Below are 16,971 nucleotides of genomic sequence, written 5' to 3'. Positions count from 1 at the left end.
TTGGTCATTCAAACGATTCCCTTTAAACGGAGACGGTACTATCAAACAAATGGGTAATCAGATTTATACAATTAAGTAGCAGTTAGGAATGTGTGCATTAAATCGCCAAGATTGAATGAAGCTTGACTGTATAATGTCATTTTATTGTCATATTTAAAGAATCAGGCAAAAATGTGCTTATTTGTCGTCTAACTGAAAGCGCCGACTACACGTCCTCCCCCGCTTTCTGACGAATAATGGTATGTTCCCGCCCGTCTGTTCACGTCTGCTGGGACTGATTGGAACAGATTGAGTCGCAATGTCAGCAGCGAGAGTTGAACTAGGCCAGCAACTTGTGTCGGGTTTCTAACAAGTGTTTCATTCAACTTTTACAGCACACGCCGCCGACGACACCACTCTCTAATGTGAGAAACAAACGTCACCTTGCTTCCTCCACTCCGAAAATGTCCCAGGGATGTACCGTTTCTGTGGAAGAAGTCCAGTCCTGGTGGGAAGTCCCCGCCATAGCCCACTTCTGTTCGCTGTTCAGGGCAGCGTTCAACCTTCCCGACTTCGAAATCGAGGTAAGTGGAGTATATACGTTGGATGTTTCAACACGGAGAGCCTTTACTTGGGAAATGAAGTGCTGTTTGTGTCAGCTTTTTCTCTTTGTACTTGTCCCACGGCTCATTAGGAACAACTAGCCACCTTCGATGTGCTCTTTGATCTGCTCTTGCGTTAACGTTGCAGGGGCAGCGAGCTAGCTAACCGATTAGCGAGGCTAAAACTTCCGATTAACCTGTTCATCGATCTTCTTCACAGTCCACACACGTCACCGGCGAGGTCGAGATTAACATCTCATTAACATCAAATATTTATTGTGGTGTTTGATATTGAGTTGGGAATCTGAACTGCCTCCCAAAACATACTTGATTACTTATTCGGGCAGCGTTAATCCATTAAACCCACTTAGTTTGGGACATTTAGCGTTACACAGTGGAAACCACGTTTGCGTGTCTTTGTAGAAACGTCTGCTGTGTTGTTGCTGCCGCTTTATTGTGTGTTGTTGTGTCACATAAAGTTAAGTTCATGGCGTGGGTTGCACTTTATTGTCTTGCAGTAGTGAGCCATCTGGCTTCGGGGAGCTGCAGACGCAGATGCTTCTCCGGCATTGTTTGCTTCCCCCCCCCAGCCGGGTCCCGTTTGGTTGGAGCAGACCGCGCACAAAGTTAGCCTTCAAATGTCCCTCGCTACGGGGGTAGTATGGGCCGCGCACCGCAAAGTGGAATATGCAAGGGCCACTTTGATATTTTGGAAATGTCACACATTTAAGAGAGAGCTTCGTCTCAGCTTTTGGGACATGGATGAAAAAACTCTAGAAAATCTCTAGGAAAATCTCTGTTTATTTTTTCTTTTTTTCCCCCAAATATTTCAACTTTCTTCTTGAATTATCTTTGGCTAATTATCAGATTTTTTTCTCGAGTTTTTCAGGTCTATGCTCCTAAAGTGACACAAATTTCCCTCATATTTACATTTTTTTCTCATAAACGCTGTCACATTTTAAAAATATTTAGCAGCTGTTCTTTTTCACTGTTATGTGATGTAAGGTGCAAGGCGCGTTAATGTCGGATACGCTATGCCGGCATGCGTCCTTGGAGCTGGGGGGAACCACAGAGTACAGCTGATGGAGAACGTCGTCCACTGCGGAGGAGCCACTGCCTTGCCCGGCCAATGTACACAATATACTTTTATACTTGGGACACACCCTCTCCTGCGCCGTCTTGCCCGTGTGAGCTGGACGTGTGCAAGGTTTTTCCTCCGTGCTCGAAGAAAATAATGAGTATCGTAACAGAAAGGTACCAAAACGAAGCGTGAACTGTCCGTATTGTTGCACTCCTAATGCTAACCTGAGATCAAGCCTCAATGCAATATGCTGTTTTTGTCTAACATATTTTTATTTCCGGCACTTTCCAAATTGCATGACCTTGTGGACATTGAAATCTTAAGCCTCTTCCATAAAAGGAAAATGCCAGGTTAGATACACGCTTATGTTTAATGGCACATACCAGCAACAAGTAAAGCCGGTTTAGCCGCTGTCAAGTGACACTGGTTTATCTGTACCTGGACCTGGCTCTGGCTGTGCTGGTCAGGTGAACCACAATGGATAGGTCTCACAGTAGTATTGTACAATACAATACAATACAATACACTCACACATTGACATGAAGGTAGTAGTCTTTCCCTTCTCTTCTTCTTTGTTATTGGCCATTTTCAGCTCTGACTGCAAATCCTATCATTGGGTGCTAAGGTGAAGTCGAGCCAAAGTCAGGAGTGAGAGGATTCAGGCTTGGTGGAAGGAAATGTCTGTCGTTGGTTTTGACAGATTAGGGCTGACGAGTGATTTCATTCAGGTTTGGCCACAAAGAATCAACATTGTCATTGTATGCGTCCTTCCTTGTGGACCAAGCAAGTGGTTTGGGCTCCTTTTCTCCCCTATGTTTTTGTCAGCAGAGGTCAACACTCTGGCACTGAGCACTTCCCCCAAATGTGCCTGTCCTCTCTGATGTTTCGCAAGCCCAAATGTTTGGTGTCCAAAGCCCAATACTTGAGAACAGAAGTAGTGATTTGATGAGGTAACACCAAGTGCTAAATTGATGCTCAGACGCTTGGGATTGTTGACATAACGTAACACAATGATTAGTTTTATTGTGGGCTCCATTTCCTATATTTTATCCAGTAGCTCTCTTGGTCCTGGCCAGTGATGGCATCTCCTCCAATGTCTTGGCCAGGTCTAAAACACAGCCACTGTTGTCAGAATCAGTTTGGGTAAAAGGCGAACTACTGGAACCACAGGCTGGCCTCGCCACCTCGACCTATTTGCCATCACTTGTCCCACAAGCCCATCCCCTTCTTTACCACTACCACACTCCCCATCCCTTAGCTCCAGCCCCTGGCATTACCATGACTAAACCCCAGATGGTGGGTTTTTCTCTCCCTTCCCCCTGAAGAATGGAAGCTTTCCACACTGACTGGGTGGAAGCTGCTGCTTCTACGGCGCTTCTGTGTTTCATGAAGCCATGTAATTGTGTATGCTTTGGTCCTATTAGATGTTGAAAATAAGTGTGTGCAAACTGCCTGTGAGTAGGTCTTTGTTTCTGTTGTCTGGAAGGCAAATGGATTAGCTGGGTGGGGGACAATAAAGCTTTAAGTGTTCTATCATGGCTCAACTTCATACAAGCACACTTGAATTCCCAATTGTCTTACATATCTGTCACCAAGGGTGCTTTCATCCAGCAGCCAATCGGTTCGTATTATTGGATTCTAGTTCATTTATGCCCTTAAAGTTTGTGTTCATCCAACTCGCAAACTAGTCTTTGATTTTGCCTTTATGGAGTTAGCATATTGTCTGTTTTTGTTTTCTTGTTTTATTATGTCAAGGCCGATTGTTTGCCCTGCTTGTAGCAAACAGGGCTGCTACGATACCAGAATTTCAAGATTTGACTACTAAGTGTGCAGCATGATTGCACTGAAGATTGAATTATATGAAACCTTTTCTCTATTTATTAAAAAAAAAGAGACTATAGTATTTTATTTCAGTGGCTTTTTTGTTGTCTACATTTTCATAAAACATTTGTCGAAATTCGTTGCCATTCCCCTCTGTCAGCACGCACTTCAGCAGCTTATCTCTTCTTCATGTTCCTGTTGCTGGCGGTAGGAGGAAAATAGAACTGCTGCCCCCTGCTGGGACAGAAATACATGAAACATGCAAGTCCGAAATTCAAACGCAAGGCGCACAAGACTTTGATCTGTAGCTCCCGTGAAAAAAGCAAAGGACATGGATAGACGTCTTTGGCAGTCACTGTTACTTTTTGAAAAGATGTTGATCGATGTCTTTGGCAGTGAATGAGTTAAAGACTCTTTGAATGAAGTATGGAAGACTACAATTACAGCCCCTCCCCCAGTTGTGAGTGACAAGTGAGGGCAGAAGTACATGTATCAGATGGTTACAGAGGGGGTGGTAGAGGGACTCATACACTAGGGTCGCTCTCAGGCAGCCCCATTGTTGCAGCTCCCCATGGTTCCTTCTCTCTGTCTCCAGTCTGGGGGCAGCGTCCCTTCAACGTTGCAACCGACCCTTGTATTTGGGCGCCGGTTGTAAAGCACAGATAAGAGAGGAAGACATGAATGGAATTATTTCTATCAGGAAAACATGGATTTTCTGGATGTAATTAATGGTAGCCTACACTTTTCCATTGTGTGCATGTCTGCGGAGAGCTAATAAAAAGTTAATAGCACATTTTAGCAGGCTGTTTTGACTTTTTGCACTTCGGTGAATGCGACTGAGCCATTGTTTAGCCAAGTCACAAACTGACCCAGCATGACAGGAAGAGACCACGGTTGGAGTGGGCCAATGAGCAGTGAGCTCCTGATGTGTGTAATTGTGTTCAGGTCGGGCTTCTGTGCCAACAAGTCAAGTTGTTCCACACCAAACCTTTGCAGTCCTGACAATTGCCCCCCATTCCCCATTCCATTTGAAAGCAACTTTGACAACAAGAAAGCAGCGGTGAGCTATTATTGTTTTATGTGACTGTCAGCAATTGAAATTGAACTTTATTTACACAGCACATCTCCACTCCGCACATTTGTCAGTAAATACAGGCGTCATGTTTGAATAGAACGCCTATAAAAATACCAATAGGTGAAGCTAATTATTTGCTGAATGTACTCAACATCAGCTGATGAGCTACTGCTAGCTTACAAGCCAGCTGGTGGAGACCCCTGTGATAGCATCACTGTCTTAAAGCTGGCCGGACACAACTAGTGTTTTGTTGTTATGCTCATGTTCAGCCCTTGTATTGCCTTGTGGACCCCTATAGAGCAGCTGCACACAAAAAACTAACTTTCTTCATTTTTTGGATTCCAATTTTCATGAGCAAATGGAGCCAACACTGTCCAACAATCCAACACATTGGATCTGTCCATGCTCACCATAGGAGCTTGTAGGTGGCTGTGACAGATCAATATTGTCTCTCGGCAACTAGACTCTTGTGATGCATCTCTCTCGTATCCGGGAGGACGTGTGAGACGTTTTCCTATGGTTTTATGGCTCCATGCATGTTTATCATGTGGTTGCATGTGGGGGTGGAAGGTGTTGTCACATGATGGTTCCTAAGTGTGAACAGAATCGGTGGTGGTTGGGGGAGAAAGAAAGGAAAACCAAAGCATGAGAGGACTCTTTACACATTAGGCCTCCCTTCCCCCTCCTGCTATCCCTTCACACTATTCCAACTATTAGTGATATGAACCCCAGCGGAGCCCTTAACAGCCGTGACATGGAAACCCGTTGATAATGCTACGCAATGGCTCCTTCCTGCACTACCTATCGCATGTTCTCTGGCTGTTCATTGGACAAAAACACCCAAAGGTCTTTCAGTGACACATGACCATCATGCCATGTCTTCATTAGCAATATTAAGCAGGTTGCTGTAAACAACAGCGGTCTCAGCGCAGCGACGGTGGGGAAGTTACGACATGCCATTGGCAGCTGCTGCACGTCACAAAAAAGGAGCACTTGATATGCTCACCTTAGCCCAGGAACACACAAACACACCACAGGTATGAGTAATCTCGCCTCAGAGGTTTTTTTTTTTCAAATGATGGATTTTTGTTGTTGAATTTATTGGTAACAATAATTACCAAGCACCTCTACTCCCAGGTAGTCAGACGATTCAACAGCGATGCTGAATAGTGGATTATTCAAAGACACCTGTGCTATCAACACTTGTGTGTGCTGAAGACAGATGCTAGACAGATGCTAGACAGATGCTAGACAGCTGAACCAGTGGAGAAAAGGTTGAGTGGACGTGAGGAATAAGGAGTTGAACTCAATGAAGGTGGCTGGGAGGACTCGGCAGGGGCGTTGGGTGAAAGGAGCGGCAAATACCTTCAGGCTGACTCTCATTGAACACCCAAGCTCATATAAGAGCTGTAGCGGCGACACACCTTTTGGTGCGAAAGCCTTGTCACAACTTCCAATGTTTGTCCGACTGTGCCTATAAGAGCCTGTTTTGTTTGGCTCTAGTAGTGTAGTAATGGATCTAAGCCTTAAAGATAACCCAGACACCCAACTCTCCTAAATCCTGTTGATCATTCATTGACGTTGTTCAACATGCCACATATCATGATAGCCCTCCTTCTTCTCTGCAGATGATTTCTTCATTAGATGTGGCTTGTTTGTCATGATATTGGCCTGCCTCGTGTCACCCTTGTCATTTCTTGCTGATGGATGGGATGGCTCTGGGCCTTTTGAACCAGGAAGTACAAGGGTGCAGGAGGCAGGATCTCTGAGGACCATGTGCAAATGCGCTTGTACACAATGGGACCCACCCACACACGCCCTTCTAATCGCTCCAGCCGGAAGATCGTAATGCAGGTGCACTCTTGAGCAACCGTGGCCTAATGGTTGCAAACAAACACGCTGGTTAATTTGTCTAGGAAGGCCAAGACTGGGACTGTAACCACCGCCTGTAAATCGGTGGTCTCAAACTCTCGGCACGTTGGCTGCATGGTTCCAGAAACATGGTTCCAGACCCAATACTTTAGGCATCTTAAAAACAAAACAAAATGAAAACTAATAAATTACTGACCCAAATATACACAAAATACAGTTTTTGGGATAGAAAAGAGGTGGGCCTGGTACGATGCCATGCATGTACCCATACAACATAGCGAGTCACAGACATTTGGATAGTGGAGTTCAGAGCATGAAGCAGAGCCATCAAAGAGTTGAATATTTTTATCCATATTTGGAATAAAAGATGAAAGTTTCCAAGTGTGCCATTTAACCTTTGCCGCGGAGGCGCCACAGCGACTTAGTCGTGGAGCTTATTGTCAACTGGCTGATGTCATAATACAGCTGCGGAATTCAGTTCATGACGTGGGGGACACATGTGATCGACCACACTATCTTGATGGCAGTCGACGTCACGGGACACCCCTGAGTACACGCAAAAAGTATGATTTGAAAGCAACGGAGGAGGAAGGGAGGGGGGGTTGCCACCACCGCATGAATGGCCTAGTGTGAGTATGCCCTACAGGCTCAATTATGCCTCAGCGTAGTCACTACCCTGGCCCTGTGACTGTCGTCTTGATCCATCTGGAGCTCTTGGGTGGGGGGGCACGAGATGTGCAGTTCTCCACCAAGACACCAGGGGCATGTTGGCGTTTGACAACTTCTCTGCTCAGATGCTCTTCAACTTGCTCCATGGTGACCAAAACCTAGACATCCTATTTACCTTGACATTTTTAATTCATGTTATAGTAATGCAGGGTAAAAATGAGCATTTTGCTTGTGCCATATTAAGAAGTCATTCAAACCTTGGTGACTGAGGTGACTGAATGGCATTGAGGGATGCACTCTACCTGTTTTTATCCTACGTTTGGACCCGTTTTGCACAATTTCGAGTGAGCAGTGGATGGCTAATGTATGCCTTTGCTGTCTTTTAGGAATTGGAGAAGGCACTTTCAGAGCAGGACTTGAACTTCCTTGGTGACCTTATTGCTTGTCTTCTGCAGGGATGCTACCAGCGCACTGACATCACGTAAGTTGAGCATAAATAAAGTCTTAGTAGTTATTAGAGAAGTTATGTGTTGTCTCTCATCCTGCGATATCAAGGTAAAGTAGTAGTAAAGCCAGGTAGTTGATGCTTACACGTGTTCAGAGGCGTGCAAAGCTATTGATCCCTTTTCAACACAAAGCAATACCACGTTAACAGCGGCAACTGGTTTATTTGATGGATGAGGGTAGAATTGTAATCGTGATGAATCCACGCCATCATGGCATAACACTCAGAAGTGAGTCAGCAGCTGAGCAGTGACTCACCAGACTCGCCAGAGTCAGGATTGACCCTCCTTGTGTTGACTCGATGTCTGACACCTCATTGTACCCTTACTGGAATTTAAAACATGAATTGGGAAACATTTCCCTCTCCTCTTAACACGGGTGAGGATGTGTGGCCAAGACCGCCGTGGTCTTTCCCCTTTCTGATACCATTTACCCGACGTGGGCACCAAGCGTAGTGGTACCGGTGAGCTGAGAGGCAAGAGTGATCGGCTTTTTTCCACCCAGGCAACCAGTAACAGTAGGACAACCTGCTTTATTGGACCGGACAGGCGCTGGCATCCTGGGGGCGGCCGCTCACCGCTGGCCTTTCACAGAGCTGCCCTTTTCATCTGCACGCGTTAAACGCTCTGCCGGAGCGGGGGAAGGCGGGAGGGGGGTGTCGAAGAGGAAAAAGGGACAGAAAGGAAGCGCGAGATGGGGTTGGCGAGGAGGGGCGCCTACAGCTGTGTGAAAAGTGCACACTGCTCTTTCAAGATAAGCCATTTTGTCTGGCCCTCTTTCTCTACGTTGCATAGATGCTCACCCCCGCCTCAAGGCCTTGTTCTCTTCTTCTGACTTGGAACTAGAAGGTACAGATTCATCGGCTAGGCCTAAACCCTAACCAGTATCTGTTTGCCGGTCCAACTTGGTGGAAGAGGTTTTCAAACCCACATCCACCGAGTCTATTTGCAACGTTACGTGTAACAATGGCGCAGAGTTTCAGTGTTGAAAGAAGCCTTTGCCTTTAGCAGGGTAGCTTTATGACGGTTTATCAAAGAAAGTTGGACTATATTATACCGTATGAACTGTTAGTCCAAAAGTATGCTAAAGTATTTAAGCAAATGTTACGTATTTTATACCTAAATGAAGCATAGCTAAGTGAACTGCAATACAAATAAGGCATTCAGAAGACGCTCACTGTCAGTAAGTCAGACGCCGTGTTGTTTCTTCAAAACACGCAGTCCCCAGTCCTTTGGCCGCTACCTGGACGACATCATCAGCTACAGGTGGGAACTGGAAGAGGGGAAGCCCAACCCGCTTCGGGATGAACCTTTCGAAAATCTGCCCCCTCGCACTCAGATTGAATTGCTGCACAGACTCTGCGACTACCGTCTGGATGCTGCTGATGTGTTTGACCTGCTCAAGGTAGATATGTGTACATATCCGTGACTAACGCCTAGCGTCCATAGGACGGCTTTGATCGTAATACTCGGAAGTTTACTTTCAGTTACACAGCTGGGATAGGCTCCTGCATGATAGGATAAGCGGTATAGAAAATGGACGGATGAATGGTCCAGACCAGGGGTGTCCAAATTGCGGCCCTGTGGCCATTTATGGCTCGGCCTGTGGTATGTTCTACAAATATCATTGAACAAGGAAGCTTAAAAAAAGAAAAAATAAGCAATTAGACCAGAATAAAGTCTAAATATTAAGAGAAAAAGTTGTAATATAATAAGAAAAGAGTAAGAGTAATTTTAGTAGTGGAAGGTTGAAGGATGAAAACAAGTTTTTTTTTTTTTAAAGTTGGACTATTATGCAAAAGAAGACCAGCCTTGTTTCTTCAGCTTCCTGTTGATGCTTGCACAACCAAAGGTACCTGTGTTTGGACAAATATAGTGGTGACCACAAAAATAGCTCACAAGAGTTATGGTCGTCATCAAGAAAACTATTTTTAATGATAACTATTTTGTCACCATTTTATTTGTCCAAACAAAAATGTACCAGGCATTAAAATGGGTCAGATTCAAATGTGGCCGACAGTTGTGGAGGACCGGACCATATCCTTGAGAGTCGGCTGTGACCTGTCCTGTGTCATCAGTGTAGCCCCTTATCGCTTATGCAAGATGGACGAGGTCAAAGTCAGCCCAGTGAGTTCCTCTCAATCTCACCCTTCACTACTATCAGGGACTGGATGCAGACAGCCTGAGGGTAGAACCTCTAGGGCAAGATGGGAATGGAGCCCTCTACTGGTATTTTTACGGCACTCGTATGTACAAAGAAGAGCCACTCAAAAGAAAAGCAGACAAAATCAGGTAAAGTCTTGTCCTCACTCACCTGAAATGATGATGTCATTCAAGTGCCTGATGATCTTCATGCCGTCTTGTCTACAGTGAAAGCCCCGAGCTCACTTTACCAGAGAAAAGGAGAAGGGGAAGACCACCAAAGAGGAAAAGATTGGAAGATGCGGATGTCAGGTACCAGATGTTATTGTGGTCGGTGTGTACATCCGCCGCCCATGTTGCTTACGGAGGAAACACGTGATCAACTCTTGCTCTGTCAGCTATTGCATAAATGATTTGTCAGGCGTTTGTGCACAGTCATGATGAGGTAGGCTGTGAGTTTCCAGAGGTGTAAAATGAGTAGAGAGGATTACACAAAGCAGATATTGCAGGGACATTACAGTACGTGGCAAGAATCATGTATTACATTTTGGATACAAATGATTTCTTGTCCTTCTTCCAGTAAAATAAACTACAGCTTAGCATAACTGTGCTTGGAATGACAGATGGCAATGTCATTATTGGAATTAATTTTAATTAATTTTTACAATTGTGTTAATTGGACCCACAGATGCGGAGCTGGATGTGAAACCAACTTTCTAACGGAGCCATCGTAAGTAGAATATATAGTATACCTTCTTTGATGGTTGCTTCATTGGTTTCAGACCCAACCAGGATCAGTCAATTTATGGCTTAATTTGCCATTTTAGGCTTGAAAATTGTTAATGTAGGCCAAAAATAGGGACAATTTGCTTCAGCATTGAGCCAGGGTGACTAGTCCATACCAGATCATACGATACCTGCTTGCAGTGGCGACGTAGTGGCTGTGGTTAAGTGTTGCTGGAAAGAAACGTCACTTATCACTTTGCCATGCACACACGTGAACGTCTTACACGAAGGAGTCCATGTTGACGCTGCAGAGAGAAGCGGCTTGCGTAGCTGCCGAAAGCAGGAATCGAGTGATGGGGGACGGACTTGTCACCCTGGCAGAGTGACTCTTGGTTTTTACTCGCTGCCTTGACCCATCAAGTAAATGCAATGACAAAATGTCCATGTTGGGGATAATTGTATTGAAATTTGGTTGCACACGTGTCTTTCAGTGAGTCAGAAAGTGAAGAGAATTCAGAAAATGGCCTGGATGATGTCCCTCCTGCTAAAGGTGAACACCATTGGCAGCACTGGAGCTGTGCTTTTCTGGTCCCCCTTCATGCCGTGTCCTTTTGGTGTCTCCTAGGCTATAAGCGAGGCACTTGGTCCCTTGTGTGCGACACAGAGGAAGAGTGGGTCAGCTTGGCGGAAAGCGTAAAGGATAAAGCGTCTCCACAAGACCGCCACCTCTACCGTGTCATCAGCCAGAATTTTTTGCCTGAGATACGCAGCATGATTGAACACAAGGTCAGACACCAATGGGTCCACACGGCAGCGCTCCAACAATCAGTCTTGGCGTGTCTCATTTGTTGGGACAGCAGGACTTTTGTGTTCACCCGCCCTGCACTGCCAGACCAGGTGTTGGGATGGAAAGTAGAGAATTTGGCTTATAGCGCCTATAAAACTCCAAATCTTTCATCTTCTAAAACATCATACAGTACATGCAATCAGTCCCAGTCAGGAAAAACTAGTAGTAGTACAGATGGTTGCTATGGAAACTCCCAGCCTTTGAAATAAAGAATCACTCTGGCAGTGTGATACAGTAAAAGGTAAAAGCAAGGAGGTCCTTGACTTTCAGCCGACGGGGGGGGGGATGTTGCCCCGTCCTTCAAGGCTCTGCGTTTGCCTGTGCAACTTCTCAAATGGTTCTATTCTGCTGAATAGCTCCTTGGCCCATTGCCCCTCGAAAGTGTCGGAATTGTACACATTCTTATGAGTCGGTTGTACTGAATCAGGATAAATGTTGATTGAATACGTTCTTGTGAGATCTGCTGTAAAGCAAAGGGAATGCTATTCTTCAAATCTTATTTCTCCTTCAAGCAGCAGGCAATCGAATCACCACCCGCATTATTTTCAGCACTTGGTAGTTTTATAAACAGGTAGTGTTTTGGCGATACAATGGTTTGAATTTTGAATCCCTTCCAAAGAGACCAGTAAGAATCTTTCCCATTAGAAACAATGGGAAACCAATCCATCCTCTGCCGACACCCAAAAAATGTTTGACATGCACAAAATCCATATCAATGATTAAGGAAAGGTACTTGCAGACATGTCAAAAACAGTGTCTGTCGCTCCTCGAAAGCCCCTCGAACCTGTCGCTCCATGTGTCTCAAGCGGCTGTCACCAGTCGTTCCCTGGGCAGAGACGGCAGGCGAGAGCTCACCTTGAGGCAGGATAAAAGCCTCTTGAAAGACTGCCATGTTGTGCTGACTTTGGCTTGGAACATATCGGTGAAATCACCAAGGCGGCAGCGGCGTGGAGTGCACCGTAGACGAGTTCAGAGAACAACTGCTTGTATTTTTGCACTCTCTTCTGCCCGTACGTCTTCCTTTTTTACGTCCTCCACCTGCACAGTGTGCACGATATAAAGGCTATAAATGAGAAAGCACAATCTGGACTGTGGCCCGTGACTTGACAGGTCCATCCTACTTCCCTGATGAAATTTGACATGAGCTGTAGAGGGCAGCTGGGTATAGAGACTTTCAAGGGACTGGCTAAGAGATGGCCTGTGGCTGAGGCTTTCCTTAGTTACTGTGTGCTATATCTGAATCACTGACCGTGTCATTCATGTTGACTGGTGTCACAAGGGGGAAAAATCCAGCATTCATTAGTATAATTAATGAGTGCTCAGGTATTGCACCAGAGAAAGTTTAGAAGATGGCAAAATGAATAGAAAGTCGTCTGGCTGGCTCTTCCTGTTCAGAATACTCAATTTTATTTAGAAAGATTATTGAATGCAGTCCAAGGGAAATTGGATCACCTATTCTTGGTAGATGTCCTTAAATCCGATGGCAAAAACCAGGAGACATCACATCGTCTGTCTAAAAGTGACACGGCATGACATGATGTGTGGTGGTTTAACTCCGCCTCCTCCTCGTCTGGGAAACACAGGCTTTGACTTTTTGACTGGTAAAGCTTGGCTGTCACCCCCAGGGAGATGTGAGGGAATGTTGGCAGCAGAGGAGGGAAGGGGAACCTGGGGGAGGGGCGGCCGAGCCAGTGACCTCTTCTTCACAGTTAGTGTGTGTGTGGGGGGGGGGCTGCTTGTCCATCTTGAAGACTTAATCAGTTGTGTGTTGATCATATCAGTTCCCCATACCAGTTACATACATGATACATGATGGACGAACACAGCACAATCGATCGATGTTGTTGAAGTGCAATCATTGAACTTTGACTTGATGTTTCAGGAGCGTGAGCAGAAACAGAAGCTAGAAGATCCAGCCCCATTCCGTACATCAGAACGATACTCTGAAAAACACTTGAACCAGGCGGAGGAGGTACGTGTGCAGTTGTGTGGACAGGAAGTCAATGTACGCTCCTGATCAAAATGTGAAGGCCAGTTGGGGAAAAGTGCCCAAAATGTACATATTGCACTGTTGCATCTTAAGTGCTTCCAAGTAGAGCTTCAAGTGGAAAAATAGTGAGATAAAAATGGAACAATGGAGCTTCAGGTTGCGCAGGGTTGTCAAACGGCAGCTGGTTATGTGGAGATGTTGCAGGGACATCCCTCATCTGTGTGGTCATGACTGGCTTTTAAAAGCGTTGTTTGCAGTAAAATGCGTACTCAAAATCTGTCTCACTGCTATTTTGCATTTTGAAGCTCGACTTGGAACCGCCTTGACACTTTATTGATCAGGAACCTACTTTTTCAGGATACAATTCTGTTTCCTGCTGCCACATGTTTGATGTGACTCTTTTGTCTTCAGGGTAATGTGAAGGCCAACGTGGAGTTGGAGAAGAGGAAAGATGAAGAGCTGGACAGGCAGGTCCTGCTGGCCGAGCAGCGGCGAGAGGAGGAAAGGCTCCAGCAGCAAGAAAGACAGCGAGAGAAGATGGAGAAGATCAAAGCCGTAGAGGGTAGGATGGACGGAGCACAGTAGAAACCTTGGCAACCTCAGTCTCCGGCGCCAAGCTAAGACGATGGATCATTATCGAAAGATTTCAAATTATATCTTGAGAATTTAGAGCAGTAATTTCACGCTCTTTCATCAGCCTCGGATTGGTGCGTTCTTCCAACATGTCGATCCAGGGCATCCTTTACTCGGTTGCGTACTAACTCCGTGGTCACCCCCCCCCCCCCCGATGTCATCTGTCAAGGGTTAATCAAACGCTGATTGTGCTTCAGTCGAGCAGCTTCATGAATGTATTATAGATGAACAGCAAGACCTGGATTGCAAACGTAGGCTCCTCCCTCCACCATCTTTAATCCGCACGGCAGGGGGCTCGGCAGCCTTTTCATGTTAAGATATAAAAAAGAAACAGCGATGCATACGCACACTCCGCTCTTTTGATCAGCCGAGCATCAGAATACTAAATTGTTCCTGGTCTCATGGAATGACATAATCCTGGTTGACCTGCCTCGCCTGGTAGCTGCAATGTGGAGCATGTGCAATGCAAAACCTAAACACAAAGACTTGCTCCATCCAGAAAACGGCTGTCCACATAGTAACCCATTCACTGGCTGGCATACGCACTTTGGCCAATCTGGCGTTTGGGGACGCAACCACAGCTGAAACAAACGCCTGTGTCCGTCCCAGATGTTCCATGTGGCCAAATATTCATTCATTCATTCATTCATTCATTCAATGAAGGCCAAAATGAAACTCACCTCCAAGTACAGGATTTGAACAGTTTTAATCCTTTTCTTATGAAGCGTCCACAAACATCCACCCTGACCAGAGTCCATTTGCATCTGATGTTTCTTTTAAGAGCGGGCAAAAAGGCGGAAAATGCGAGAGGAAAAGGCCTGGCTGCTGTCTCAGGGAAAAGACCTTCCGCCTGAGCTTCTGAATCTGGAGCCTTCTTCACCGGTCCTGAGAACACGGAGGACCAAGGAATTGTAGGAGGCTCTTGAAAACCTGTGGTGTTTGCTCTGCGTCCCATGAATAATTGGAATGTCTTTTACATTTCAGCTACGAGATGGAAGATGACTACACGGGTTTATACAAAGGTATACGTCTTGTGAATTGCCGCATGTCTGTCTTGGTGAATGCTGGTAGTCCTATCTGACCTGATCTCATCTCCATTCCTAGTGCTGGAGGCCTTGAAAGCTCATAAAGATGCCTGGCCTTTCTTAGAACCCGTGGACGACTCCTACGCCCCCAATTATCATGACATCATCCAGGTACAGGCGGAAGCTCCGAGCCCACGTTTGAATGGGCTAGAGTTCTAAACACCCCCCCATTCTCCTCAGACTCCCATGGACCTCTCTACCATTGAGAGGAAATTCAATGATGGAGAGTACGTTTCCAAGGAGGAGTTTATTTCTGACGTGAAGCTCATGTTTGAAAACTGCATCGAGTACAACGGAGAAGACAGCGGTAAGTGGAAGCCTTTCTTCACACGCCCAGCAGCAGCCCACACCAGCAGCCCCAGTCCAAACGCAGTCCAAATCAGTGTAGTAGCTGTATGTGACAGAATGGAAGGCGCGAGCGGGAGGGTGGGCGTGGCTGAGCCAAAGAAAAGAGGGACAAACTGAATGTTGGGCCGACTTGACAGTGATTAATGAGGAGTGATTGAGCGCTGCTCAGGAGGATCCGAGCCCTGCAGTGCCAGAGAAACATTCCAGTCCCTAAACCCCCTGTCTAGAGACATCTATTCAACGGAATACTTTCCCTGGGGACGGGGGAGGAGGGTCGTGACGGGGGACCAGGGTGGAGGACGAGGGTAGAAGGAGCATGTGCCCTCTGACCCTGAGAGCATGTCTGGTGTGCGTGTTGTTGGTTATGATTGGAATGGATGTGCTGCATGTGGGGGGGGCAAGGTGTGGTTCTGTCATAAATGTTGTGAACCATCCAAGCTGATGACGATGTGTGCTTGTCGCCAGAGTACACTGTGATGGCGGAGTCCCTGGAGCGCTGTTTTAACCGGGCCCTATTAAAACACTTGCCGTCGGAGGACGGCGACACTGATGAGGAATTCCACATCAGCAGAGAAGACAAGGAGCGCAAAGAGAAAAAGCGCAATCGCAGCAGCAAACATTTGGGGCCGGAAAGTTTGATCAAGGCCGCCGAGGACGTCCAGCGTAAACGAAGTGCCCTGGAAGCCAAAAGCAAAACGCCGTCAGAGGACCAGGCTAGCACGTTGGTACGACAACATCCGCCGCCACACTGGGGAAACCACCCCCCTCAACCCTACAGCCTGCCCATGAGCCAGCAACGCCATCACAAGGGACACAGCGGGGGGATTTACCAACACGTATGTGTTTTTTATATATATATATATATATATATATATATATATATATATTTTGACTTCATTGAAAACTGCAATTTTTAATTCCTTTTTATGCGACCAGTTACATCGTCTTCCTGGGCCCCCTGGTCCTCATGGTCCGCACATGTATGCTCACAGAATGGGCATGGATCCTCGCTTTGCCTACCCAGGTCACATTCCCAGGCCCGGGGACCCCAACTTCAACCGTTTGCCACACAACTTTAACATGCAGGTATGAAGCCCAAATACATAGCACACGTTATGTCAAGGGAAAGTAGAAAGCAGACTCAATTTAAAAATATTGACATTTTAAAAAGTGCAATTTTGTCTGCTATCTATCAAGATACAGCATTCTAATTTTGGTTTTCTCTTAGCATGGCGTGGTTGAAGGACCTCACGTGAACCATCCATATCCGATGGGCCCTGACGCTACCCGGCCTCCCCAGCAGCAGCACCCTTACATGGGTCCAACCCATGGCCCATCTCTGGGCCCCCGTCCTATGGCCCTTCAACTGAGACCTCCTCCTGAAGCCAGCATATACCCAGCCCACCACCGCCCGGAGGGCCACACAGTGCACCCAATGGGAAACAGACCATCAGGACCTGAAGGACATCAGCAGCCCAACTACCCTGGATTGAGGCCTCCAAGTATGGGGTTGTCTAACATGTGGACTAGTATGAATCACCAGCATCCAGAGAGACCCAATGGAATGCACGTGCATGACCCCAATGTGGTCAACCAGC

At 46.3% G+C, this 16,971-nt stretch overlaps 1 protein-coding gene across 2 annotated transcripts; it reads left to right on the top strand.

The window, feature by feature from the left end:
• The first annotated feature begins 265 nt into the window (after positions 1-265).
• On the top strand, positions 266-10,452 carry cecr2 (CECR2 histone acetyl-lysine reader). 2 transcript variants are annotated; one of them, XM_078791186.1, is made up of 6 exons: positions 268-563; positions 7,486-7,580; positions 8,824-9,007; positions 9,767-9,894; positions 9,973-10,281; positions 10,433-10,452. In XM_078791186.1, exons 1-5 carry the CDS (start codon positions 444-446, stop codon positions 10,121-10,123), a joined length of 678 nt encoding a protein of 225 aa, XP_078647312.1. In that variant the 5' UTR covers positions 268-443; the 3' UTR covers positions 10,124-10,281; positions 10,433-10,452. The 2 variants fall into 2 exon arrangements, with proteins under 2 accessions (XP_078647313.1, XP_078647312.1); XM_078791187.1 differs by lacking the exons at positions 9,973-10,281; positions 10,433-10,452 and having other exon boundaries at positions 266-563; positions 8,824-8,868; positions 8,942-9,007; positions 9,767-9,846.
• The last annotated feature ends 6,519 nt before the right edge of the window (positions 10,453-16,971 follow it).

The sequence above is a fragment of the Doryrhamphus excisus genome, linkage group LG6 (genome assembly GCF_037039965.1).
Source record: "Doryrhamphus excisus strain RoL-2023G ecotype Guam linkage group LG6, RoL_Dexc_Guam_v1.1, whole genome shotgun sequence".
NCBI classification, from domain to species: domain Eukaryota; kingdom Metazoa; phylum Chordata; class Actinopteri; order Syngnathiformes; family Syngnathidae; genus Doryrhamphus; species Doryrhamphus excisus.
Note: the sequence above shows the minus strand (reverse complement) of the source record. Positions and strands in the feature narration are given on the sequence as shown.